The 27,407-nt window shown below is 43.3% G+C and overlaps 1 protein-coding gene across 1 annotated transcript; it reads left to right on the plus strand.

The window, feature by feature from the left end:
• The first annotated feature begins 4,653 nt into the window (after positions 1–4,653).
• Positions 4,654–27,382, plus strand: LOC311227228 (eukaryotic translation initiation factor 5A-1-like). The gene is made up of 6 exons (XM_084312798.1): positions 4,654–5,007; positions 7,087–7,279; positions 11,699–11,803; positions 16,566–16,697; positions 22,680–22,755; positions 27,246–27,382. The coding sequence occupies exons 2-5, from the start codon at positions 7,112–7,114 to the stop codon at positions 22,743–22,745; spliced, it is 471 nt and encodes a 156-aa protein (XP_084168924.1). The 5' UTR covers positions 4,654–5,007; positions 7,087–7,111; the 3' UTR covers positions 22,746–22,755; positions 27,246–27,382.
• Positions 27,383–27,407: the final 25 nt, after the last annotated feature.

Below are 27,407 nucleotides of genomic sequence, written 5' to 3' on the forward strand. Positions count from 1 at the left end.
AATACAAAACAAAACAAAACAAAATTACCAGAAACTTGATAACATATAGCATGCCCTTTAATTTATAGGGCTAATTGAGCCACTTTACTTAATTGAATTAATTAATTTCAAATTATCCATTGGGCATCTTTGTGAATCATGCCTCTAGTTTGGCAACAAACAACATCTTTAATCAGACCAGAAATAACAATGTGGGAGTAAGGAGGTTAAAGGAAACAGGTTAAGACGTTTTCTTCATTCATTCCTTTAGGTTTGATACAATTGAACAGGTGGATATAATAACATTCACGTTGCAGCAGCAGCTTGTGTCTGTCTCCACCTCGCGCTGGCCTGAGTACTAACTCTAGTCTCATATATTTGAGGTCGTTGACGGTATGCTTACACTTAGAGAAATGTCGAGCTACCGATGACTTGACATCTAAATTCCTCACAGCGCATTTGTGTTCACTTATTCTTGATTTAAAGGCTCTCGTTGTTTTGCCCACATAGGAAAAATTACAAGGACATTTTAGCAAATACACCAGATTGGACGAATTACACGTAATCCGTCCTTTGACTGGGATATTTTTCCCCGTTTTTGGATGTGCGAAAAATGTATCTTTAATCATACCCTGGCACTGAACACAGGATTGGCAGGGAAAATTTCCATCTGGGATGTTGGACATAAAATGAGAAGGTTTCTTTAAGGGCAAATCAGTTTTGACTAGGAGATTAGATAAATTCGCTTGTCTCTTGTAAAAATAGTTAGGCGAATGCTGAAACGCTGTCCCTATGAGAGGGTCGGACTGCAGAATATGCCAATGTTTATTGACAATACTCCGTGTGTCTCTCGTAATAGGGCTGTAAGTAGACACGAAAGATACTTTGTCAGGTTTATCTTCTTTCTTTCTGGGGGTAAACAACGTGGCCCTGTCGATATGCTTGGTTTTATTAAAGGCTTTTAGTGTCAAATCAGCACTATATCCTCTCTCGTGGAAACTGCCACGGAGTACCTTTGCTTGTGCAATAAATGTATCGTCAGTATCACATATTCTCTTATAGCGAAGTATTTGGCTATAAGGAAGACTGTTCTTCAAGGCTGGGGTGTGATAACTAGAATAATGCAAGAACGAGTCTCCTTTTTAAAAACCTCTGTGTGTAATGAGATGCCATCTGGGGCTTTCTTGATCAGAACATCGAGGAAGGGTAAATTATACATATCAAACTTTAATGTAAACTTTATCGTTCTTCTACAGGAGTTCAGGTACTCAAGGAAGGCAAAAAGTTCGGATGATGAACCAGACCAAATAAAAAACAGATCGTCAATATAGCGCATATACGATTTGACACATTTCTCAAACAGGGTTATTATTAAAGATATGATCCACTTCATATTTGGACATATAAAGATTGGCTAGGTTCACAGCGGCTGGAGAGCCCATGCTGAGGCCTCTGTTTTGTAAATAGTATTTATCTTGGAATCTAAAATAATTTCGAGTTAGAACTAGATCGGTTAAACTAACCAGCGCTTCTGTAGGGGGGAGTAATACTTCCCTCGAGTTTAAATAAAAACTCAGCGCGTCCAGCGCATCTGCATGTGGAATGCTGGGGTAAAGGCTGACTACATCTATGGTAACTAGTAAGTCTGTAGGACTAATGTTGCAGGACGAGAGCCTGTTCAAAAAAGTAGTAGTATCCTTCAAGTAACCACGCTGAGAAGAGGCCAAATCCTTAATATGCGCATCAATGAACTGAGATATTTTTTCTGTGGCAGAGCCAATACCGGAAACAATAGGTCTACCAGGAGGGTTAATCATATCCTTATGGATTTTAGGTAAAGTGTAAATAATAGGAGTAACCGGGTACTCTACGAACATAAACTTAAATTCATTTTCTGTAATTGCCTCAGACAATCTCAGGCTTTTAAGGACCGTTTTGATTTCCGTAGAAAATCTGAACACAGGGTCTGAATTTAGAAGGGTATATACCTCAATCTCATTCAATTGTCTGTTTATCTCAGATATATACGAGCTCTTGTTTTGGAGCACGATACCAGACCCCTTGTCAGCTTTTCTAAAAATTAAATCATCCTTCTTCATGAGCTCCTTCAGTGCTGCAGACTCCGATTCAAGTAAATTTGGATAAAGATGGGCTTTGTGACTGGTCTCACATAACTTAAGGACATCATTTTGTACTAATCTGCAGAAAGTTTCAACTGAGGGAGGATTGAGATGGGGAGTAAACAGACTACAGGGTTTAAATACTTTTCTTTTAAAGGTGTCTGGCTCTATCTCAGGCCTAGCATCAGCATCATCATCATCACTTATCAACACATTTTCATTAGCATATTGAGTTCTCTTATCAAACCCTCTGGCATAAAATGCTTTCAACTTAATATTTCTAAAAAACTTAAATAGCTCTACCTTGGTAGTAAATGCATCCACCTTGCGGGCTGGTACAAAAGATAAACCTTTAGACAGGATATTATGGTGTGGGTCGCTCAATAATACATCTGAAATGTTGACAATGTTAGATGTAATGCTCATCACCGGAACCGTGGATTTTTTCCTCTGGCCCCGCCTCGTCTTCCTATGGGTTCTCTCTCCGGTCGGGGAGGAAGCGGAGCGTCCTGCTCGCCTCGAAAAACAGACTGGCTCCGGAGCGGGTATCTGCCTGGCTGAGAGGGCGCCTCGTCGGAGCTCACCGCTGTGGAGGAGGAGTCGGTATGTCGTTGCCTGTCTCTGGGATGCCAATTCGGCCTGCGGTTCCTGGAAGGTGGATTGTGGAGCCATGGATACACCATATGTGTTGCGTAGTCTTGCACATCTCTTCTCCTCTTGGCTCTCTTGTGCAGTTCGATGTCCTGTTTATACTTATCAAGTTTCTGGTTCACTGACACGAGCAGTTCGGTCAGTTGGTCAGGGGTTAGAATAGTTTTAATTTCTTCCTCTAACAAGGAAAGATCCTCTCTGACTTTGGCTAATTTAGAGCCTTCATTATCTATGATTAAAAGCAGTAGATCCATGGAACACTTATCCAGGATCGAACACCACTTTTCACAGAACTCAGGTGAATCTCTTCCCAGCGTGGGTTCTTTGTTGATGCGAAGGCCCCTCGGTATAATGGCATCCTGCCAGTAATTGGTGAGGGTCGTACCGTGGAGTAGGGTACGTGTCTCTCTCTGCCTTAGACGTGAGAGCGACAAGGCCAGTGCTTCTCTTCCTTTGGGTGGAGCAGGTGCCGAACTCTCTGGCACTGGGAATAAGCTGCAGATTCTGTCGCTTTCCCCCTTGGAAAAAGCAAAGCCTCTTTTCTCCATGTTTAGCAGTGTGAGCTGCTGTCGTCCTCCAGGGAATTGGGTTCGTAGAAAATGTTTGGAGCTGCAGGTCTCGAAAGCTATTTGGGTAGCTTTGAATCAATATAGTCAAGTTAGACCGCGCTCACAAGTTCTCACACTGGGTGCTGTAATCCCATTGTATCGAACCTAAAGGAATGAATGAAGAAAACGTCTTAACCTGTTTCCTTTAACCTCCTTACTCCCACATTGTTATTTCTGGTCTGATTAAAGATGTTGTTTGTTGCCAAACTAGAGGCATGATTCACAAAGATGCCCAATGGATAATTTGAAATTAATTAATTCAATTAAGTAAAGTGGCTCAATTAGCCCTATAAATTAAAGGGCATGCTATATATTAGATTATCAAATGCCGTTTGATACCGATCCACGCTATATTAAAAATGTCAACTGTACATGGTCCTAAACGTTATGACTGATCATGCGCGGGTGAACGGAGGGGGGGGGGGGTCGTTTATAATTCCGTGATCATCGTTAAATGATTTATGTAGTATGGGTGATATATAGATCAGAGCAGTTTGCATCGATAATAATAAACAAAAACGCTGTAAGTCACGGCAGCCTCCTCTTACCGTTGGGCGATGATACTGGAGCAAACAGATCCCAGTTATTTGATGGGGATCGAGGCGATCCATTTCCGGTTTGTATAATACTAATACATGCCCAAATCATGTCGATTATTGAGTTATGGCAGCGATCCATATCCATGGTGTGTGGCTAGAGTCCTGGGATGATATGCGAGTGGCCGGATGGATTTAGGAGACGCACCAAAATCCAACCGGCATATCCGGTTTGGCAACTCGCCGATCATCCACCCGGTGGCAGTATTGAAGCATTGCAGAGTTGTGCTGAGTCCCACAGCATCAGACAAGGCTCCGTGAGGGAAATATGAATACCATGGCGAAAATATGAAATATGATCACAATAACGTCGTACGCCGTGATCTGGCAGAATTAGCATGAACTTGAAACACGTCGTACAACGTGATTGGCGCAGGATGTGTTAACCAACTTCGAAAGAGAGCGACTTCGAAAGAGTCGCCAAGCTTAACCAGTTTGTTAGGAGTAACGCGATTGGCGCCGAAAAAAACGTCAGTGGGCCAATCAGATCGCGCAAACCGAACGCGGAAGTGCAACTCCATTAGGGAAAATATACACGCGCCCCCAACGCACAGTACAGGCCCCTCCTATGAATGGGGCTGCGGCACTGCAGATATACCCTACTCTGGGTATTTGGAGAGGGTGGGTGAGGGAGGGAGTGAGCGAGAGAGAGAGGCGGAGTAGGAGAGACACACACACTGACTGTAGGTGTGAGTTTGGATTCTTTTCGGGCAGGCGTCTGACCTATACGCGCCGCCCTTTTTTACAAACCGCGACGGTGCCACGGGACAAGAACAGGAGAGAGAAGAGTGGAAAAGACTGCATGAAAGAAGAATAAAGAGAGAGAGAGAGAGAGAGAGAGAGAGAGAGAGAGAGAGAGAGAGAGAGAGAGAGAGAGAGAAGGGAGCGGATAGAGGTGGAAAGAGGCACGAGTCGACACCAGCCAGACGAGCCATAATAGCGCGGATAAAGGGAGCGAAGGGGAAGGAAGAAGGAAAGGGGGACGGCTCACACAAGCACTCCTATCAGTATTATTATTATTATTATTGGATAAAGGAAACCACTAATCACAGGGTAAGTCCCATATCAAAACATCCAGTCAATTTGGGGCGTGTTTGCGCGTGCGTGACGTGAGCAGTCTATTACCCATGGTCCCTATAGTAGCCATGCATGTCTCGTCTGTACCTTCCACGTTATTATATATATCCACCACGCTAAACTGTTGGAATGTATATATACATATTTTAGAATGTATATATTTGACTGTGTATTCTTATTCTAAGTTGTGATTTTTGACTATACCTAAATGTTTATTGTGAGCGTTTCTGTGGTGCTGAATTTCCCTCGGGATTTAATAAAGTACTTCTAATATTCTATTCTATTCTATAAACATCTGAATCAAATTACCATATCGTCCCGTTACCTGGGAGGACCACCTAAAAGATCTACCTTTATTAGAGGGAGAAACAGCAGAGCAGGATATTATTATAGTGATTAGAAAATGAAAAGCGACAATGATGGCTTGCTTCTTGTTCGTTTTTATTTTTAAGTTGTCACACCGTATAATAAGTAAACTTCTGTTGTATACATGTATTCAATATTTTTTTTTTTCTAAGAGCTTGAACTTGTATTATATTATATAATAGGCTACTGCATGCGCCTCGCCTCGTTTGTGCACGCTATATAGCCACCATGCGTATTATGAGCTTAGTCATTCATTATTGTATGATGATAACCAATATTCAATTTCGCTCAATACAGGCTAAAAACAGTTTCGTTATTGTTCTTGTACACAGTACATTTCGAAAGAGTAAATTTGACTCAAACTGAGTACATTTGTACTCAGTTTGAGTTTGAGTAAAATTTACTCTGCGAACATGACGGGCCTCCTCCTCCGAGACGCTGCTGGTGCTTTGTCTGCACGATGGGCCTCGTCTCCACTCCAGCGCGGTGACTGACTGCGGCCTAGTGCGCACAAAACGTGCACCGGCTGTCAGTGACGGCCCTGGCCGGCGTCCATGTCATGCATGCAGCCAGGTACAATGTGTGACACATGGATAATATCTATGCACTGACAGCCCGTGCACGTTTTTATGCGCACTATAGGCCGCAGTCAGCCGCTCCAACACCACGCGTTGTGCGCAGTCGCACTCGGCCGCAGTCAGCTCCAACACGCGTTGTGCGCACTCGGCCGCTCCAACACTGCGGGGTATAACACGCACATGCCCAAATATTATTTTCTTTTCTTTTTTTTCTTTTTTTTTACCAGGGCTGTTATATGTAAAGTTAGATTCCGTTACATATTTCTTTGTTTTGTTTGCAATTTCATACATTTGTTTATGACAACTTCTCTGCTCAGCAGAACTTAATGTTCATGTGACAGTTTGTCCTAGTTGTCTGTTTTTAAAATGCAAATAATACACACAAAAAAACAACAAATAGTTTGTAGTTATGATCAATGGCTTTGACTGGGCAGCTCTGATTTTCACATTTGGTGGTGACTCGTTTTGGACTTGGTTTAGTAAACAGCTGGTGCCATATTTCTGTTGCTTAATTTAGCTCCCTCTGCCCCCCCCCCCCCCCCCCACCTGCCCTGATGTCCGAGAAGGTTCTCAGCATAGGAGTGGATGTTGACTGTGTAATTTCCTAATTCCTCTGGGTTATTGATCTCAACAAACTCTCAGATTATTTATTCAGAGGTAAAGCTAGTCAAACACCGCAGTCTGCTATTTGTGCTCATTGCCCATTGGACTATAGGTTCTAAATATTCTCACATGACAAATAAGACACGCCGTACCTATCACAACAAAGAATATAATCTGACCCAACAGAACAGTTTTTATCTGTGACCTCCATCAGTGTCCATAGACACAGACTTAAATGGACTGCATTTATATAGCTCTTTTATCCAAAGCGCTTTTGCCTCACATTCACACATTCACTCACACATCGGCGGCGGAGGCGACCATGCAAGCTGCCAACCTGCTCATCAGGAGCAGTTAGGGGTTAAGCATCTTACTCAAGGACACTTCCGACGCAAGGAGCCGCAATCGAACCGGGAACCTTTACGATTACCAGGCGACCGCTCTACCTGCTGAGCCGCGCTGTCACCTGGACATTAACCTGGTCATTAACCTCTCTGTGCCCCTGCAGCCCCCCCCCCCACCGCCCAGCAGCCATGGCAGATGCTGATCTAGACTTCACGACGGGCGATTCCGGCGCGTCCGCCACATTCCCCATGCAGTGCTCTGCCCTGCGCAAGAATGGCTTTGTGGTGCTGAAAGGCAGACCCTGCAAGATCGTCGAGATGTCCACCTCCAAGACCGGCAAGCACGGCCATGCCAAGGTCAGTCTATAAGGCTGGCTTTCAGTCTATAAGGCTGGCTTTCAGTCTATAAGGCTGGTTTTCAGTCTATAAGGCTAGTTTTCAGTCTATAAGGGCTTGTGTCCATAGCGGACGTTTTTTTCAAGGCGGACCGCTTTGAAAAGCAAAAAAAAAGAAGCTCATAGCGTTTTCCTGAGTCTCGCGACTGCCGCGGCTCCATCACTTGCTCGATGTTGATTGGTCGGTCGAAAAAAGTTACCTTGATGAGCGCGCTCCTCTCCAAAAGTTGAACTAGTTTCAACTTTATGCACTGGGAGCGCTCCGCCCAAAAACGCTGCCGCCGAGAGCGCTAAAACGCGAGGCGCGGCGCTGGGAAAAGGAGCGCGCCTGTCGCGTCTGTAGCATAGAAATGAATGACAGAAAGGAGCTGACAACTCATAAAACGTCCGCTGTGGACACAAGCCCTAAGGCTGGCTTTCAGTCTATAAGGCTGGCTTTCAGGATCCTCACTGGAAAGATTGGAATGGGAATATTTGATCTATTTATTTAATTATTTTGCCTTTTTATGTTTTGCTCCCATATCCCCAATGTAGTCGTTATGCCAATTCCCTTCCTGGTTGTTGCTCTGCCCTATACTGTCAGCCCGGGGAGGGTGTAGACTACCACATGCTGCCCTACTGTTGGTCCGGGGAGGGTGTAGAACTACCACATGCTGCCCTACTGTCGGTCTGGGGAGGGTGTAGACTACCACATGCTGCCCTATATCATTCAGGCCAGGAAATATAGTGCAAAATATAGCCCCAGTCAGGCCACTTTTTAAGCAGGGGGTCTGGGGGTCCCCCACCAGGAATTCTTTTGTTACAAAGACTTCATTTCCTGCATTCTGGTGCAGGATTTTTTTTATTTGTACCCTTTAAATGCCAGTGTTTGTGATGGCATCACAAATTATTGTTAAAAAACAGGCTAGCATAATTATGTATGATTAGCAACAACACAGATTTTTATGGATTTTCAGTTTTTTTGTAATTGATAAATACAATATTTTATTCAACTTCAGCCCTGATCATAACACCACATATTCATTTTATAATTCTAACCCTTTAAATGCCAGTGTGTGTGATGGCATATATTTGCAATATATCAAATGTAAAGTAGATTTTTCTGGGGGGGATTATTACAGGCTAGCATGTGTCAATGATTAGCAGTTTTTTGTAAGGGTCCCGCCTCCACCAATCACATGCGGCTCCCTTTGTGTGTGTGTGAGAGCAAGAGAGAGAGAGAGAGAGAGATAGTTCTCCAACTTGTGTGAGTTGCAGTGATCTCCTGGTTGTTCCCCACCTAGGTTATCTAACTATTGCGCTGGTGCAACTAGAAACACTGGCCTGGCCTGCTTCTAAGTTCAGTGGCCTGACTGCATAAAAAAAATTAAAAATCTTTTTTGGACATATTTTTTATTTATTTTTTTATCATCTGACTGTCGGTCCGGGGAGGGTGTAGACTACCACATGCTGCCCTACTGTCGGTCCGGGGAGAGTGTAGACTACCACATGCTGCCCTACTGTCGGTCCAGGGAGGGTGTAGACTACCACATGCTGCCCTACTGTCGGTCTGGGGAGGGTGTAGACTACCACATGCTGCCCTACTCTCGGTCTGGTGGAGGGTGTAGACTACCACATGCTGCCCTACTGTCGGTCCGGGGAGAGTGTAGACTACCACATGCTGCCCTACTGTCAGTCCGGGGAGGGTGTAGACTACCACATGCTGCCCTACTGTCGGTCCGGGGAGGGTGTAGACTACCACATGCTGCCCTACTGTCGGTCTGGGGAGGGTGTAGACTACCACATGCTGCCCTACTGTCAGTCCGGGGAGGGTGTAGACTACCACATGCTGCCCTACTGTCAGTCCGGGGAGGGTGTAGACTACCACATGCTGCCCTACTGTCGGTCCGGGGAGGGTGTAGACTACCACATGCTGCCCTACTGTCGGTCTGGGGAGGGTGTAGACTACCACATGCTGCCCTACTCTCGGCCTGGGGAGGGTGTAGACTACCACATGCTGCCCTACTGTCGGTCTGGGGAGGGTGTAGACTACCACATGCTGCCCTACTGTCGGTCTGGGGAGGGTGTAGACTACCACATGCTGCCCTACTCTCGGCCTGGGGAGGGTGTAGACTACCACATGCTGCCCTACTGTCAGTCCGGGGAGGGTGTAGACTACCACATGCTGCCCTACTGTCGGTCCGGGGAGGGTGTAGACTACCACATGCTGCCCTACTGTCGGTCTGGGGAGGGTGTAGACTACCACATGCTGCCCTACTCTCGGCCTGGGGAGGGTGTAGACTACCACATGCTGCCCTACTGTCGGTCTGGGGAGGGTGTAGACTACCACATGCTGCCCTACTGTCGGTCTGGGGAGGGTGTAGACTACCACATGCTGCCCTACTCTCGGCCTGGGGAGGGTGTAGACTACCACATGCTGCCCCGACCAGTAGGAGTGGCCGTTGCAATGACCAGGACTCATACCCCACTGGATTCCCACCCGCGAACACTGACAATTGTGTTTATAGGGACAACTGACCAAGCCGGAAGTACCGCTGCCGGGAATTGAACCCGGGTCTCTGCGGTGGTAGGCGAGTGCTTAGACCTCTACACTACCCAGATTTAGTCATTTAGCTGATGCTTTTATCCAAAGCGACTTACAAGTTCTGTACAACAAGTCAGCAGAAAGGGTACAACTCTTACAGCTGAGTAACAATGATCATCAAGGGGCACTCCAGTAGCACACCATATAGCGCGCTGAGTCGCGAAGCGGTCGTCCCGGGTTCCCTTCCCACACCCGGTGACCATTTGCTGCATGTCCTCCCGTTCTCCCCCTCCTCTGTCGGTCCTGCGTGACCAGGAAAGACAAAGCTGTAAAAATTCTAAAATAAACCTTAAAAAAAAAGATGATCAAAACAGTGCTGAAACTTGGGTGTTGGAGTGTTGAGTTCATAATTAGTATAGCAGGAAGAGTGCAGGATAGTATAAGACAGTAAGAAGTAGGGCTGTCTTAAATACTTCGAAGCTTCGTTCGATGGGCATGGGATTCGAATATGAAAAGAAAATTCGATTACAAAAAAAGAAAAAAAGAAAAAGAAAGATTTTATTTTTTATTTTATTTGTTTGTGTGTGCAAAATCAACTCTGCCTCTCTTTGTTAATTACAACAAGCAATGCTGTTTGTTATTTAAGATGAGGTCGGACTCGGCACTGACAGATTTGTGTTCATTGTGCTGCTTTTATAAAGCCTCAAATGACGGCTTACAATATTTCATGAAAGCAAAGTGTTTAAAACTTAATGTTTAAACTTTACAGCACTGACAAAGTTGAACAAAGTGCTGTACAAGTCCCACAACATAAAAAAAAAGTCTTAAAAAATATATATATAATTTTTATTTTTTAATCTCGAAGCTTCGAATTAAAATCGGATCTCGGCCCCGAAGCTTCGAATTCCAAAAGAAAATTCGAAGGTCAGCCCTAGTAAGAAGGTTAGTGTTTTTTCTTTTTTTTCTTTCTTCATTTCAGATATTGATTGAAGAAGTGTGTTTTTAGTCGACGGCGAAAGATTGGTCGGGTTTCGGCTGTCCTAACTGTGGTGGGAAGTTACGCGGCTTATCTTTGATGGTCCTATTCTATCCTATCCTATCTTATCGTATCTTAAAAGACTCACCATGGGAGAAGATAATAGCCTCTGCCGTTGGTGTGTGAATGTGTGAGTGAATGGGTAAAATGTGAGGAACAAATTGTAAAGCGCTTTGGATAAAAGCTGCTATATAAATGCACAATTTACCATTTAAAAACATAAGATAAGATTAATCCTTTATTGATCCCATTGGGGAAATTCAGGCATCATAGCAGCATGGGGGAGGGGGGAGGGGAGGTACAGATAGCAGAAGACATGGTACACGTCATAGTACAGTGGAGAAGTAAAAATAGAATAAAAAGGCAGTGTAAACAATTTAACAATATAATTAACTCTGGACGTGCGCATATGGGCAACAAGGTGCAGTTATATCAGTTATATTTGCCCTACAATAAATATAGTTACAATATATCATCTAATAATCTAAATCTAATCTAATAATCTAAAAATGCTAAATATGCTATGATGAAGTATACAGTATACACATAAGGTGCGCTATGCTTAATATAGTTACAATATATAATCGAATAATCCAGATATATGTTGGGGGGTGGGTTTGATTAGTAGAGCAGCAAAAGTAGGACCAACAGGGATTGGACACCAAAAATCTACCTCTGCCACCTTAGCTACAAAAAGATTACAAGGGAAACACTGAATGCATATTTTCAGATTTTACGTTGACACAATTATTGCCATAATAAACTTTAAAGGCCTTAAACCGCATTCCTTTTCTCTGCCTCTCCGCTGTGTCCCCGTGCAGGTCCACATGGTGGGTATCGACATCTTCTCCGGTAAGAAGCATGAGGACATCTGTCCCTCCACCCACAACATGGACGTGCCCAACATCAGGAGACTGGACTACCAGGTGAGACGGGGAGAGGCTGGGATTAAGACATTTTACATTTACATTTAGTCATTTAGCTGACGCTTTTATCCAAAGTGACTTACAAGTTCTGTACAACAGGTCAGCAGGAAGGGTACAACCCTTTCAGCTGAGTAACAATGTTCGTCAGACAGTGTTGAACTTTGGTGCTGCAGTGTTGAGTGCATAGTAGTAGAGACATTAGTATAGTAGGTAGTAATATAGGGAAGGAAGATTATTTAGTGGACAAGTGCATGATAGTTAGGGTTGGGTACCGTTCACATTTGAACTGATACCGGTACCTTTAGTGTCTAAAAATGTTCTCTACCTACCTCAGTTGTAAAAAAAAATTCCAAACTTCTAATAATTTATTATCATTATTATTTATTTAGAACAATTTGTTAATACCGTAATTTTCGGACTATAAGCCCTGCCTTTTTTCCCCATTTTTCGACCCTGCGGCTTATATAACGGTGCGGCTTATGTGACTCGACGTGATCGAACCCGAAAATGTAAAAATCGAAATATTGCTTTTTTGACTGCATTGAAATGTTATTGATCTGTTCCCTTATTTGCTAAACTTAATACAACTTGTAAATGAGTTAATTCTTGTTATTTGTCCGACAGTATTGTGTCCCAATGCTGGTGGGAAGACTGTAATTAAACATTAAAACACCTGCGGCTTATAGTCCAGTGCGGCTTATATATGTACACATTCAATTCAATCACAAAATAATGAATAAATTAAAAGTTCTGTGGTCCTGCTATTCAATAGTTTAACACTTCAGTCATGCTATTCTCTTTCCCTACTCATCCCCTTGTTTCTCAGCCTTCCTACAAGTCCTGAGCTACTGTTAGATGTCTGTGTCTTCTTCCCTGCACCCCCCCTCCCTCCTTCCTCAATGTCCATCCTTCTACATTCGTTTTAAATTATTCTGTCAACGAGGAGGCAGTCTGTTGGACAGGACTGAGGATGAGTCAGTCTCTCCTGGATTTATATCCGATTTGATGGACAGGAAGGTTTGGGGAGGATGAACCTTTGGAACCGACGGATACCTCACCGTGAGAGCACTCCCTCGCTTGCAGGGACGTTTCGACTTGACAACCAGAACAAACATTCTAGAACAAACTACATCTGATTTCCTGTCCAGTAATTGATATTATCAAACACTGCCAACGGGGAATTAACTAGGGTCCAATCTGTGTCTTAGCAACAGAATTCCACTATACATCAAGGAAATTACAAAAACAATATATTACTTTTTGCATTGCTGCATATTTAAGTCGTTATATGGTCAACTGGTCGGCCAGAGGTCTGAACTTTGTATAAACATGAGGGTCTGCTCTAATATTATCTGCATGTCACCTGAATTCCTCAGTACTGGCCCGTCTTAGTTGGTTAGTCAATTGATTAATTGCTTGGTTTGTTCTTGTCAACCAAGACTTTGTCAATTAGTGAGTCGTGAGTTCTTTGTTTTTTCTTTCCATGCTGAAGTGAGTTATGTCAGGGTTCCCACTCGTCCTGGAAAACCTGGAAATTCAGAGACTAGATTTCCAGTCATGGAAAACCTGGACAATTATTTCTCAGAAAGAGTGGGAACGGTTAGGGATTGTAATGCGACCCCAATTGCACGACACAGACAAAGTTAGCCAAAAACAAGGGCATGATTTATTAATACACAAAAATAGCAGCACTGTGCCTTTAAAGGGCGACCAAAAAAAAAAGGTACACAGGAATCCTCTAGAACACGGGCATCTACCCAACCAGAACGCTGCCGCGGGTAACGCAGCAAACAGGGGGTCCAAGGGGAATGGAGTGAGAACACGGGCATCCTCCCATGGAACAATAGAGAGCGATGAAGCGGTCTCACCCCAGGAACGCGGTCCATGAAGAGGGAGTAGGGAAGTAGCTGGCACGACGTCTCACCCCAGAGATGCGGCATAGATGGTAGCAATGTAGATGGCACAACGTCTGGAGTGAGAACATAGGGATCCTCCCGTGGAAGTCTAGAGAGCGAAGACGATGTCCCACTCCAGGAAACGGCGGTAGATGGTAGCGTACAGAACGACCTGGCAAAGAGTGGAAGGCAGTCGGCAATCCTTATGCTCTCCACGAGCCGATTGCCAACCACTCTCAGGTGCGTGAAACTGATTGTTCGGCACGCCCCTCGTTGGGAAGCATGCAGAGTTCCACCAGCCCTCACAGGAACCCTGTATTTGCTGTATATAAATAATAAGCATATCACTGAAAAGCACTAGATTTAAAAAGGTCTTTCTGCATGATTGCATGCGGGAAACACAATTTTATGGATTTGTCAATGAAATCAACTAATCTCGATTAGTGAACTAAGAGTTTCTTTAGTCGAGGACAGCCCTTATAAATATTCAGGGCCTTTCGGACATGACGCAAGACGTCCACCTCTGAGCATCGACTCCACCGTAAATGTCCAACCCCCCCCCTAATAGACAGTCTCCTCCCACATATATATTCTCTCTCCACCGTATGTATATTTTTTCTCCCACCCACCCACCCCCTCCTAATGTACAGTCTCCTCCCCATCATATGTTCTCTGTTAGGATCTATGGGTAACAGTACTGTATATTTGCATATCGTATATGTCACAAATGTAACAGTACTATATACCTGTATGTCATGTATGTCCCTATGCCATAAATGTCATGTATGTTGTGTATGTCATGAATGTCACTATGAATTGAAAATGGGGGACCCTGATGTAAACAAGACAAACGTCTTTCTCTGGTCTGCATCACTATGGCGACCGGAGCCCCACAGCGATTTATGCCTCAGACAGCGGTTTGTTTACAAACCTATGTACTTTCTAAGAGATATATATATCATTTATAGTATTGCTATCTGTCCATTCTCATTGTCACTTGAGTGCATAAACCGTGCCTTCATAATGGCTTAAAGAAAATAAAAATCCATTGGTTGGTTGTCATTTTATAGCGTCGTGAATATAAGGTTTATCGCGCTTTGCGTCTCTTCTTTTTTTCAGGAAGCTAGAAAATAGGCTAAACGTTGGCGCCGTTATATCAAACGCCATTTCTGCTGTATATATACGAATGAAATAAAACAAACTGCGTAGCATCCGGACTATTACAGAGCATCTATGGATGAAATGGGGGCGGCGGGGAACGGCGATTAGTATTATTGATTAGCAATAGAGTGTGCGTTCAGGTAGCCAATGTCAGTGGTCTATCACGTTAGGTTTTAAAACAATGTCCAATCCAGCTGTAATTTGGGGTAATAGTATCCTACCGTCAGGCCATGTGATCGCCGGCAGCATTTCTTGATTAGTCATCGGATTCTGGTAGATCGATATGTACATTGGCTAATCATAAATCCCATTATTCCAGCCTGAAAAATACGTTCGGTAACTGGATCAAAGATGGAGGGTCTTCGTTTGGAATCGAGGCTCATATGATCCGCCCACAGGACTGTAAAGATTTTTTTTTTAAATCCCCTCAATGATACTGCAGTGGAGCGATGGCGCCCCTAAGCGGATCTGGCCGGTAGTGCATGTTTCGAAAATCAAATATGTGGGTAGGTAATGGATCTCGATAGCGGACGTTAATAGCGTTATAAATGGGGGGGCAGGTGGCGCACAGAGATTACGTTCGTCACCAACACCGGGAGACACTAGGATTCGCCTGTTCGAATCCAGCTCCCGGCGTTGCTATCAGCTTGGCTGGCCTCTCACACTGATACAATTGGCTGTATCAGGGGGTGGGAAAGCTGAAGGGTGGGTCCTGGGCGTTGTGGACAGCGACCCCTACAGTTCGGTCGGGGCGCCTGCTCAGCGAGGGTTGGAACTGAGGAGAGATAGTGTGGCCTCCCACACGCTACACTCTCCCCGGTGAGAACCTGGCCTGCCCCAGGCTGCACATGCGTCGGAGGAAAGCATGTGACAGTCTCCGGTCTCCCGGACCAACAGTAGGGGAAAGTACGCAACAACCAGGAAGGGTGGGATGGGAGAAAAAAATCGGGAAAAAGGAGGGGAAGAAAGATAATAAAAAAATTCAAAAAAGCGTTATAAATATGGAATAAAACAATAACAACTTGCCACGAGTATATACATGGCTCTGGTCCACAACACATGGCATCGAAACACGTATATACTCGTGTCTGGTCCTTAAAGTGTTAACAATTGTGTGTATGGGGCGGTCAGGTGTCGTAGCGGAGATTGTGCTCGTCACCAATGCAAGAGGCTGCGGTCTCGACTCCCGGAGAGTCAGCATTGCCTTGGCTTGGGCTGATCGCTATACTAACTCGTTTGGCTGAGTTAGGGGGAGGGAAGCCGTGGGTGGGTCCTGGGCGTTGTGGACAGCGACCCCTACAGTTCGGTCAGGGCGCCTGCACAGCGAGGGTAGGATCTGGAGAAAGGTAGTATGACCTTCCACACGTTACACTCTCCCGGTGAGAATCTGCGCTGCCAGGCTGGCTGCCGGCTGGCTGCACATGTGTCGGAGGAAAGCATGTGACAGTCTCCGGCCTCCCGACCAACAGTAGGGGGGGGGGGGGTGCGCAACAACCAGGAAGGGAGTAGGGAATTGGCATAACGACTAACAGTGGGATGGGAGAAAAATCGGAAAAAAGGAGGGGGGAAAAGAAAAAAAAAGAAAAAAAACAATTGTGTGTATTGAGCCGTACTGTATTGTACCCATTCTGCAATCTGTTAAATAAAGTTTTCATTCATTCATTCATTCACTCATCGTCTTCTCCTTGTCCTCCTCCCCCCTGTAGCTGATCGGTATCTCAGACGGCTACCTGTCCCTGCTCCAGGATACTGGGGATGTGAGGGATGATCTGAAGATGCCAGACGGAGAACTGGGCAAAGAAATCGACAGCAAGTTTGATGCCGGAGAGGAAATTCTGGTCAGTAGCCGCGTGATAAAATATCGTACCACGGAAAAGGAGACCCGCGCATACACTGGTATTACCTCTTCCTCGCGTGTGGGAATACACCAATGTTTCGGTCAACAGACCTTTAATTAAGGCATTTTACAAATGACTTGTGAAGGTCCTGAAGGGTCTGTTGATCGAAACATTGGTATACAGTATTTCCACATAAAGGAGAAGAGGCAAGAATACCGGTGCTCGAGTATCCCTTTCCATGGTTCAGCTTGTACGGCACACTCTGAGAACCCGGAGTAAATGAAGGTGTGCAAACGTTTAAGAGTGGTGTGATAAAACGTGAAAACGGAATCACTTTACCCTCATTTGTCTCGTGGAATTGGTGCGGAGATGTGCGGACAACACACATGGTACAAGGACAACAGAGTACATGCTAACAACACACATGGTACAAGAGTACATGCTAACAACACGCATGGTACAAGGACAAGAGTACATGCTAACAACACACATGGTACAAGGACAACAGAGTACATGCTGCCAACACACATGGTAGAAGGACAACAGAGTACATGCTAACAACACACATGGTAGAAGGACAAGAGTACATGCTAACAACACACATGGTAGAAGGACAACAGAGTACATGCTAACAACACACAAGAGTAGAAGGACGACAGAGTACATGCTAACAACACACATGGTAGAAGGACACCAGAGTACATGCTAACAACACACATGGTAGAAGGACAAGAGTACATGCTAACAACACACATGGTACAAGGACAACAGAGTACATGCTGCCAACACACATGGTAGAAGGACAAGAGTACATGCTAACAACACACATGGTACAAGGCAGTGTTAATTTTGTTGACTAAATTGATGACGAAAGATGTTCGTCAACAAAGGTTTTTTTCATGACGACAACGAGACGTGACATCACGTTATTGAAGACCACGTGGCGCCAACACGACTAAATAGTTAATTACATATCGTTGACCACAACTGAGTACACAAAAATGTAGTTTACAAAAACCATGACGAATTCTCTCTTAATTTATGTTGACTAAAACAAGATGAGACAAAATAATTATAACTTTTAGAATAAGTCACGTTATTATTTCAGCATTTCCCATTTCCGTTTCCGGGTTAAGCTCAGCAGCGTTTATGGCTAAAAGCCAAGCTACATAACATACGTGAGGCTAAAAACCGTGTCCCAGGTCTCTCGTGACTACAGCTTATACCAATAACCATGAACGGAATCTGCTACTCTCTCAACACTCCTGCGGCAGCTGAACAGTTCTACCAAAATAACATAGCATTTAAGACGATGGAGGCTGAGAGGATGGCTAGGCTGCCAGAAGAGCTAATAGCTAATAGCCTGGGAGTCGGGACCTATATCCCAGACACAGACTTGCTCTCTTTCATCTGTGTACACCCACTACTATCAACATTACACATGGATACAACAAGGACAAGACCACGTTCACTTAAAAAGGTAATGTTAGTATGAAAAGAAAAGAAACAGACGAGTACTAACACTGAGATTGACCCTGCTATAAATTATGAATCCCTTTAGCGCTTGAAGTGCACTAAAACGTCGTAATGACTTTTTATTTTTCATATAATGTTGGGTACATGCTCAGTAGAGTTAGAACGCTCCCAGTCTTAGGGGCTGTGATATTTTGTTACCACACTTTATGCACATAGAAGTGCGGTGGCAGGTTTGCTAAGCTAATGTTATTAGCCGAATGCTCTGATGGGGGCCGCCATTTTAAAGGACGTCAGCGATCTACGGTACGACTCGAGGGACAAAAGGGAATATGTGTGTGAAATTTGTACAGTAGGTCCCAGTAAGAATTGCAATCAGTGTGTACTGTGTATTTACACTATCCTAATGTTGCTTTGTTGGTTAAAAAAAATAAGCAATTTAAATCAGAATATGTTCCATTCCATGTCTGACTATTTCTGAATCTATTGACCATTTCAAGGAATGTTTGGTTACTATTGTATTGGGCTTCTAGCCTTCTACTGAACTTATTGTGAATCAGCTGATAGGGTTTGGGCTAGACTATACTTAATAAATAGAATTGCATTTACAATATAAAAATATAAAATGCCTTTTTTTCATTAGCGAAAACTAGACAAAAATCATCAGTTTTCTGCGACTAAATCTAGACAAAAACAAAAAAGACAAAATCGAGACTAACACTGACTAAGACTAAAATGCTCAGACATTTTGTTGACTAAAACTGACTAAACGAAAAATAAATGCAGATGACTAAATATGATGAAAACGAAAAAGGAGCACTTGACACATGACTAAGACTAAAACTAAAATGAAAATAGCTGCCAAAATTAACACTGGTACAAGGACAACAGAGTACATGCTAACAACACACATGGTAGAAGGACAAGAGTACATGCTGCCAACACACATGGTACAAGGACAACAGAGTACATGCTAACAACACACATGGTAGAAGGACAAGAGTACATGCTAACAACACACATGGTACAAGGACAACAGAGTACATGCTAACAACACACATGGTAGAAGGACAAGAGTACATGCTAACAACACACATGGTACAAGGACAACAGAGTACATGCTAACAACACACATGGTAGAAGGACAAGAGTACATGCTAACAACACACATGGTAGAAGGACAACAGAGTACATGCTAACAACACACAAGAGTAGAAGGACAACATAGTACATGCTAACAACACACATGGTAGAAGGACAAGAGTACATGCTAACAACACACATGGTAGAAGGACAAGAGTACATGCTAACAACACACATGGTACAAGGACAAGAGTACATGCTGCCAACACACATGGTAGAAGGACAAGAGTACATGCTAACAACACACAGGGTACAAGGACAACAGGACCTCAGCACTGGACGAAGAGATAGTTTGTGAACCAGGAGATTTTGAGCATCAAACACTTAATTTCCTGCACTCTCGTGTACCTTTCTGCACCAATTTGTGCCTTTTCTGCATCAATTTATGGTGGAAACAGCTTTATTTATGTAAAGAAAAACATTCAGGTACCCACTGACTCGAATATGATGGAATATAATGCAGTATGGCTCTCAGGCATTCTGTATTGCTTTCAAATAGAAACTAAGCTAAATAAACTAGCTAACGTTAGTTTTCAGCCGTAGACACTTGACACAATCTAATTCAGAAATCCTGAAGGTAAGAAAGTGAAGTGTATTGGGCTAATAATAAACAAAGCTAGCTAGCTGCTTACATGACCTACTACACTGGCTGCATTACCATGCACATTGCACAAGGCTAGCCAGAAGCCACTAACTGTGAGTGAGAGGCATGTCTGCAAGGTTGAGATGGTATGGTCCTGTAGGGGTGTCTGAATTTGTTGGTTAATATACAGTTACAGGTAAGAATCAAATCAAATCACCTCTCCCAGAGTTTTAAACTAGGCTAGTGGTCCGTATCTGCTTCCATTCGTTTGTGTCGGATAGCTTTCTACTGAACGCATCTGGTATCTATCTTCCTGTCTGACTCTTGGCCTGTTCCTTTAAGATCAAGCAAAACAAAATGGAGGTACCAGAACTGGAGTTAGAATGCTTTCCTCAAGACGCCACTATCATGCTTTTAAACGTGGCTTAAAACCCCACCTTTTAGTAGAGCTTCTTTTTTATCTGTTGCATTAAATGTTTTTAACCTGTAGCACTTTGAGATTGTCAAATATAAAGTGCAATATAAATAAAGTAGATTATTATTATTATTATTATTACTATCACTGTTCATTGACCACGTTTAGGATTAATTGCTGTATCAATTCAACACAAACCAAGGAAACTATAAAAGAAGGAAGGGTTATCACATCAGAACACCAGCGTTCTATGATCTGCTTGGTGACTTCTATTGAAGCCTGTATTAAAATCCAAAATATACCAGCTATCTGAGGAAATATACATCAACCAATATATCAAACGTTAGCTAGTTAACAATGCAACAAATTGCAGATGATTCGGTAGCACTTTATAATAACACCCTGTTATAATACATTTATAAGGTATTTGTAGATAATGAACTAATCATGAACAAACCATTTATATACATTCATAAATGATTATTAAATCATTTATAACTATATTTGTATACCATTTACAAAGTATTTATAACGCATTAGTGGATAATGAACTAATCATGAACAAACCATTTATATACATTCATAAATGATTATTAAATCATTTATAACTATATTTGTATAACATTTACAGATTAGTTCTACATTATTTATAACTCATTATCAACATTGTTTGTACTTGATTTGTTCATCATTAAATAATGTTGTTTAATGTGTAGTAACACATTTGTAGATGCTTTGAAAAATGGATATGAAAAAACAACTATAGTGTATCTCCATTTATTTTTCATGTTCAACAAATGATTTGTTAAGACATTCATAAAACATTTATAAATCATTTGCAGATGCTATCGTGGGGGCCCATCTAAAGTGAAGCCTATTCATCATTAACAAGTGTCTAATACAGTTAATTATTTGTTTACTTTTTCATCACATGTTACAAATGTTGTAGGCAGCTTTCGGATACACCCTTCTTTGTGACATCAAACAGTGACAGAATTAGGACTAAAGATAAATGCAATTTTATTAACATATAAAATACATGTGCATGACATATAGTGTAACATCGGGGGGCACTAGGACCCAGGAGTACCCTGGCCAGGTAGAGTATCTAGAGAGGAAGTCTCACGCGAGCGAGACTTGACGTCACGTGTGTTGCACTGTTGCCGTCTGTTTGAATGGAAGCACAAGTTATCCGTGCTGCGTCTATACTTTCGCTTTTAATAAGGAATGAGCAGGTTAAACACCTTTTTTTGTTGGTAAATCTATTCCATCATTTCCGACCTACAAACAACTCTTATGTTGTGTAGACATTCGTGTAGATGTGGTGGCCGCTAACGTTACATTTGTTCGACACGACACACAAGAGTAATAATTATTTGTGTCGTGTCATCATCACTGAGCACACTGAGCACACATTAGGAACAAATGTAACGTTAGCGGCCACCACATCTAAAAATAAATGGAGATACACTATAGTCGTTTTTTCATATCTATTTTTCAAAGCATCTACAAATGTGTTACTACACATTAAACAACATTATTTAATGATAAACAAATCAAGTACAAACAATGTTGATAATGAGTTATAAATAATGTAGAACTAATCTGTAAATGTTATACAAATATAGTTATAAATGATTTAATAATAATTTATGAATGTATATAAATGGTTTGTTCATGGTTAGTTCATTATCCACTAATGCGTTATAAATACTTTGTAAATGGTATACAAATATAGTTATAAATTATTTAATAATCATTTATGAATGTATATAAATGGTTTGTTCATGATTAGTTCATTATCTACAAATACCTTATAAATGTATTATAACAGGGTGTTATTATAAAGTGCTACCCATGATTCTGACATCCGAGGTAATAACCTGTTTAAATGACGGGTCATAAACGAGGAAACGGCTGATCCCATTCAACTCAAATTGAAAGTTTCCACACTTTGCACCAATGTGCATTCGCGAGCTACACAGTGACGCGATGATCCTTCCTTCAGTTTCCTTGACACAAACAAGGATGTCGGGCAACAGTGGCTCAGGAGGTAGAGCGGTCGTTTGGTAGTCTGAAGGTTCCCGGTTCGATTCCCGCTCCTCCCGGGCAGCGTGTCGAAGTGTCCTTGAGCAAGACACTTAACCCCTAACTACTCCCGATGAGCAGGTTGACACCTTGCATGGTCGCCCCCGCTGTCGGTGTTTTGAATGTGTGAGTGAATGTGAGGAACAAAAATTGTAAAGCACTATATAAACGCACCATTTACCATTTATGTCACGCAAGCGGTAAATCGATAAAACCCAATTGGTCGGTTTCAGATTGACGAACGTGCCTGTGTTTGCTCTCCGTTTGTTTCTGCTCTCAGGTCTCCGTCCTGCACGCCATGAATGAGGAGGCTGCGATCGCCATCAAATCCATGACTAGTAAATAAGACACTGCAGGTAAAAACTAAAACAACAGCTACAGCTGCATCTACACCTTCTGTAGCTCTTTTTCTCCTTCTGTAGCTGCTTCTACGCCGTCTGTAGCTTCTTCTACAGTCTGTAGCTGTTCCCTCAACCATCCACCACCTGACTCAAGCCTGCCTGAAGAGGAGTGGCTATACATGTGTGTGTGTGTGTGGTTGTGAGTGTTGTGTGTGTGTGTGTGAGAGAGAGAGTGTGTGTGTGGTTGTGAGTGTGTGTGAGTGAGTGAGAGAGTGTGTGTGTGTGTTACACCACAGGACACCAGCATGTGCCATGCCAGTGCAGTGTGTGTGTGTGTTTGTGATGTCATGTTCATCGTTCGTCAGTGGACCAAAGGGGAAGGCAATTCTACTTAGCAAGAAACATGACTGTCGTCAACCTTGTTTTTGTTCTTGGACCCACTCTCTAAAGTTGTACACACTACTGTATTGTAAAGTTACTCAGCCGTATGAAAGTATTTTTTATTTAAAGTGACACGTATTAAAGGGGGGATACCACACTGATTTCTAATAATTCGTACAGGTTTGTGCGGCTGGGTGGCGCAGCGTACATTACGCTCGTCACCAACGCAAGAGACACCGGGTTCGAATCCGGCTGTCGGCGTTGCCTCCGGCTTGGGCCGGCCGTCATACTGACTCAATTGGCAGAGTTAGAGGGTGGAAGTCAATGGGTGGTAATCTGGACGTTGTGGACAGCGACTCCCTACAGGTCGGTTGGGGGACGCCTGCACAGCAGAGATAGGAAATGGCGGGGGTAGTGTGAGCCTCCCACGCGTTACACCTCGCCAATGAGAGTCCGCGCTGGCAGGTGAAAAGATGACAGGCTGCCTCCTCGTGTACCGGAGGGGACATGTGATGCAAGGCTTCTATCCTCCCTACAGCCGACCTGTGGGGGGCATATGCGAGCAACGTTCAAGACAGGGGAGGGGAGCATTGTAAAACAGCAAAAAAATAAGAATTCGTACAGGTTCTTCGATTTGGCCTATAGGACGGTAGGATCTATATTTCTGAACACATGAGCTACTCTCTCCCAAAGCCACTCCCAACATGTGATGTCATCAGGTATAAGGTCTGGAGCCGCTCCACAGAGAACATGTGACAGGGAGAGGAGCCAGGCGGAGATTCTGGCAAGACCGGTAAATTTTCTGCTTTGGACCGGATAATCCTACTATAAAATAAAGCTCATTTAGGTATAAAAACTCAAAACCAGTCTCCCATTCGCTGTCTACAGAGCAGCTACGGACCGACTTTACGATGACATTACAAGTGAGTCTTTGTTCCCGGAGTTCTGGCTTTGGGAAGCAGTCGTTCATGTTCACATAGTGGCTGGACCATCAGGAATATTCACGTGCAGTGTCTTTTAACTTGGGTGGTATTCCCCTTTAGTAATGCAGTAAAAGTACGATTTACCATGTTGTAACATAGCATAATGACTCTCGAGCGACCATTCTTTGTGTATTTATTATATATTATATTATACGCTGGTTTCTTCTAGCATGGATTTGCCTACCCCTTATGCACCTTTGGTTTACTTTTCATATTACTAGGATATGTATTGTACTCACCTGGGGCTGTCAAATATACATGGAAGCTTAAAGGAACACTCCAACATTTTGGGAAATTAGCTTAGCTTATTTAACATCTTCTCTGGAGTTAAGACAAGAAGATACATACCTTTTTCATCTCTCTGCATCCATTAGGCTTAGGGAACGCCTGGACCGTTAGCCTAGCTTAGCTTCATCACTGGAAGTAGGTCCTACATTAAGCCTAGTTCCCAACAGTCACAAAATACACTCCAAATACAATACCTCTCCCATCTCTCCTCTGCTCTCTGCCTGTGGGGCTGCGTGCGGTTTACACACACAAACACACTCGCCACTCATGAACACACGCACACGCTCTGTGCTCTTGCCGTTCTCTCCTACTCTCCTCTGCCCCCATACAGGGCTGCGTGTTGTTTACACACACACTCGCCACTCGAGCCGCTCATGCACACACGCGCGCTCTCTCTGCTCGCGACGAGTACCTGCCCACGCATGCTCAGTGTTGGGAACTAGGCTTAATGTAGGACCTACTTCCAGTGATTAAGCTAAGCTAGGCTAACGGTCCAGGCGTTCCCTAAGCCTAATGCATGCAGACGAAAAAGGTATGTATCTTCTTGTCTAACTCCAGGGAAGATGTTAAATAAGCTAATTTCCCAAAATGTTAGTGTTCCTTTAAGGTTCACATTGTATTTCTGGGTCAATGTTGTCGTTGTTTTCTTTTTGTGCGGGTGGCCCTTTATTTTGCAGCCCGATTCATATTCCAACAATGGATGCCAACTACTACTGCATCTGGTTATTTCCTACCTCGCTAAAGTAACGATCAACAGCATTATCAGTTATAATGGTGTTGGATCATAAGCTCTGGTGCACTTCTTACCTGCGGATTGCAGGCTGTAAAATAAAATGTGAAAATAAATGTGTTTAATAAAGTTGTTGCGTTATTCCCATCTTGTGCACGTAATGTTTGATGTTTAAATGGATCAGTGTAGTATCGACACACAGGGCTGCCCGCTGGGCCCAATCTGACTGCATGCAACACTTCCGGGCCGCCCTCCAAAGTGTTTCAGCGAGTCATAGGATATTCTGCATGTTGTATTTTGATGCAAATTAACATGAAGTAGGGTTGGGTACCATTCACATTTGAATCGGTATCCAACGAAACCTGTAGGCAACAAGAAAACTGGTTGATATTGTACTTTGTTTAAGTTTTGTTCTGGTCTAGTGCAGGGGTTCTGAAACTTTTTTTTATACCAGGACCCCATTTTATTTAGGATTTTTTTTGGTGACCCCACACTTAATGTATCGCGTAATTTCAACGTGGAATTAAGGAATATCAAAATAAAAGCACACGTTGTTGAACTTGATCATGCATATTTATTAGAATTTTTATTACATCACTAATATGTTATCAATACACATTTATAAAACGAGGCATATTTAGGCAAAATATGTTGCCAGAACATTTAAAAAAGAAAAAAAATGCCAATGTGCTGTCACCTACCCACGACCCCACCTTGGGTCGCGACCTGTAGTTTGAGAACCGCTGGTCTAGTGTGTGGGTTGGAGTTGAGTGGTGATGGGGGGCGTGAGTTGCTATTTATGGCAATAGCTCACTCTGCCAAGAGAGGTTGGATAAATCCACAATATAAGTTACTAGATAGCTATATATATTACATTGCATTATAAATATATATATTATTGCTATATAGTAACTCATTATAGTTGAGGCAGAGCCTGAGGTGAGTCAGCGATATCAACACCAGTCCTATTCCCACTCATCTCCAACCCACACATTAAAAGGTCACTGTCGTTGTGAGGAGGTCGTGTGATAATCAGACTTGTGACTCACCAACTTGTTCCACATTACGAGAGCTCCGCCGCATCAGCGCTCTTGAGAAACTCCTCCAGGTGATGTCACCGAGAGGAGAACAGAACTGCAGATACGATTTCCTCAACCATTTCTTCAGCTTTCCTCGAGTTGGGCCTCTACGACACTTGAAACTAGTTGAGGAAATAGTGTCTGTAGTTCACTAGAGGTCTGCTCTCCTCTGTGAAGTCACCCAGAGGAATGCTGATGCGACTGAGCTCTCGACACACGGAACACATTGGTGAGTTACACATCCGATTATCACACATCCTCCTCGCGATAGAACAATAGGATTAAGGTTGAAAATAAGCGAAATTGCTTCTTTAAACCAAAACAGAACTTTGTAAACAAAGTGCAGTACCAAGATGGACTAGTTTGCCTAGAGGTCTCATTCCAAGATGCTACCTTTAAGGCACGTCCTCCTGAAATGATAAATGTCACCGTTTACATTCTAGCGTTTTGGTCCTCAGCACCTGTATTGACCATATTCCACCCAGGAACAAGGACACTATAAAAGAAGGAAGGGTCATTACATCACTGTGTAGCGCATGAACACATTGGTGTCAAGTGTGGAAACTTTCAGTTAGACTGAGACTTGAGTTGAATGGGATCAGCAATCTCCCCGTTTATGACCATCTCCCCGTTTATGACCAGTCATTTAAACTTTCAAATGCAATTTGTTTTGCTAACGTTTCATCAGGTAGCTTGTATATTTAGCTTATCCACGCATCTCCCATAGGCTTCAATAGTACTGGCACCAATGTCTGGCGCCAAGCAGAGCACATAACGCTGGTGTTCTGACGCGATGACCCTTCTTCTATAGTTGCCTTGCCCCGGGAACAGGGCAGAAAGGAACCCAACCCGAGCATGACGTGACAGCAAAATGGCCGCCGTGTGAATATGGTCAATGTTGAACCATTTTGGGCAACCCTGCATCTTTAATACATTCACTTCTCCCTCCTAAACCACGTCGTTCCATATCTCCTCTGTGTTTTCCTGCTAACCACCTCTTCTTTCTCCTCTTTCTTTTTGTCTCTCCTTCCGACTCTGTTTCAGGGGGCAAACGAGATGCAACTGGACCTGGGAAAAGGAGGGGATATTGCCTCGTCAACGCTACCCTCTTTTTCTTCTTTCTTTTGACTTTTCTATTTTGTATTCTCCATCTCCCCTTCTCTCTCACACACACACTGTACTCTCAGACTCCACTTTGGTTTCAAT

Source organism: Notolepis coatsorum (assembly GCF_963971535.1).
Source record: "Notolepis coatsorum genome assembly, chromosome: 4".
In the NCBI taxonomy this organism is placed as follows: domain Eukaryota; kingdom Metazoa; phylum Chordata; class Actinopteri; order Aulopiformes; family Paralepididae; genus Notolepis; species Notolepis coatsorum.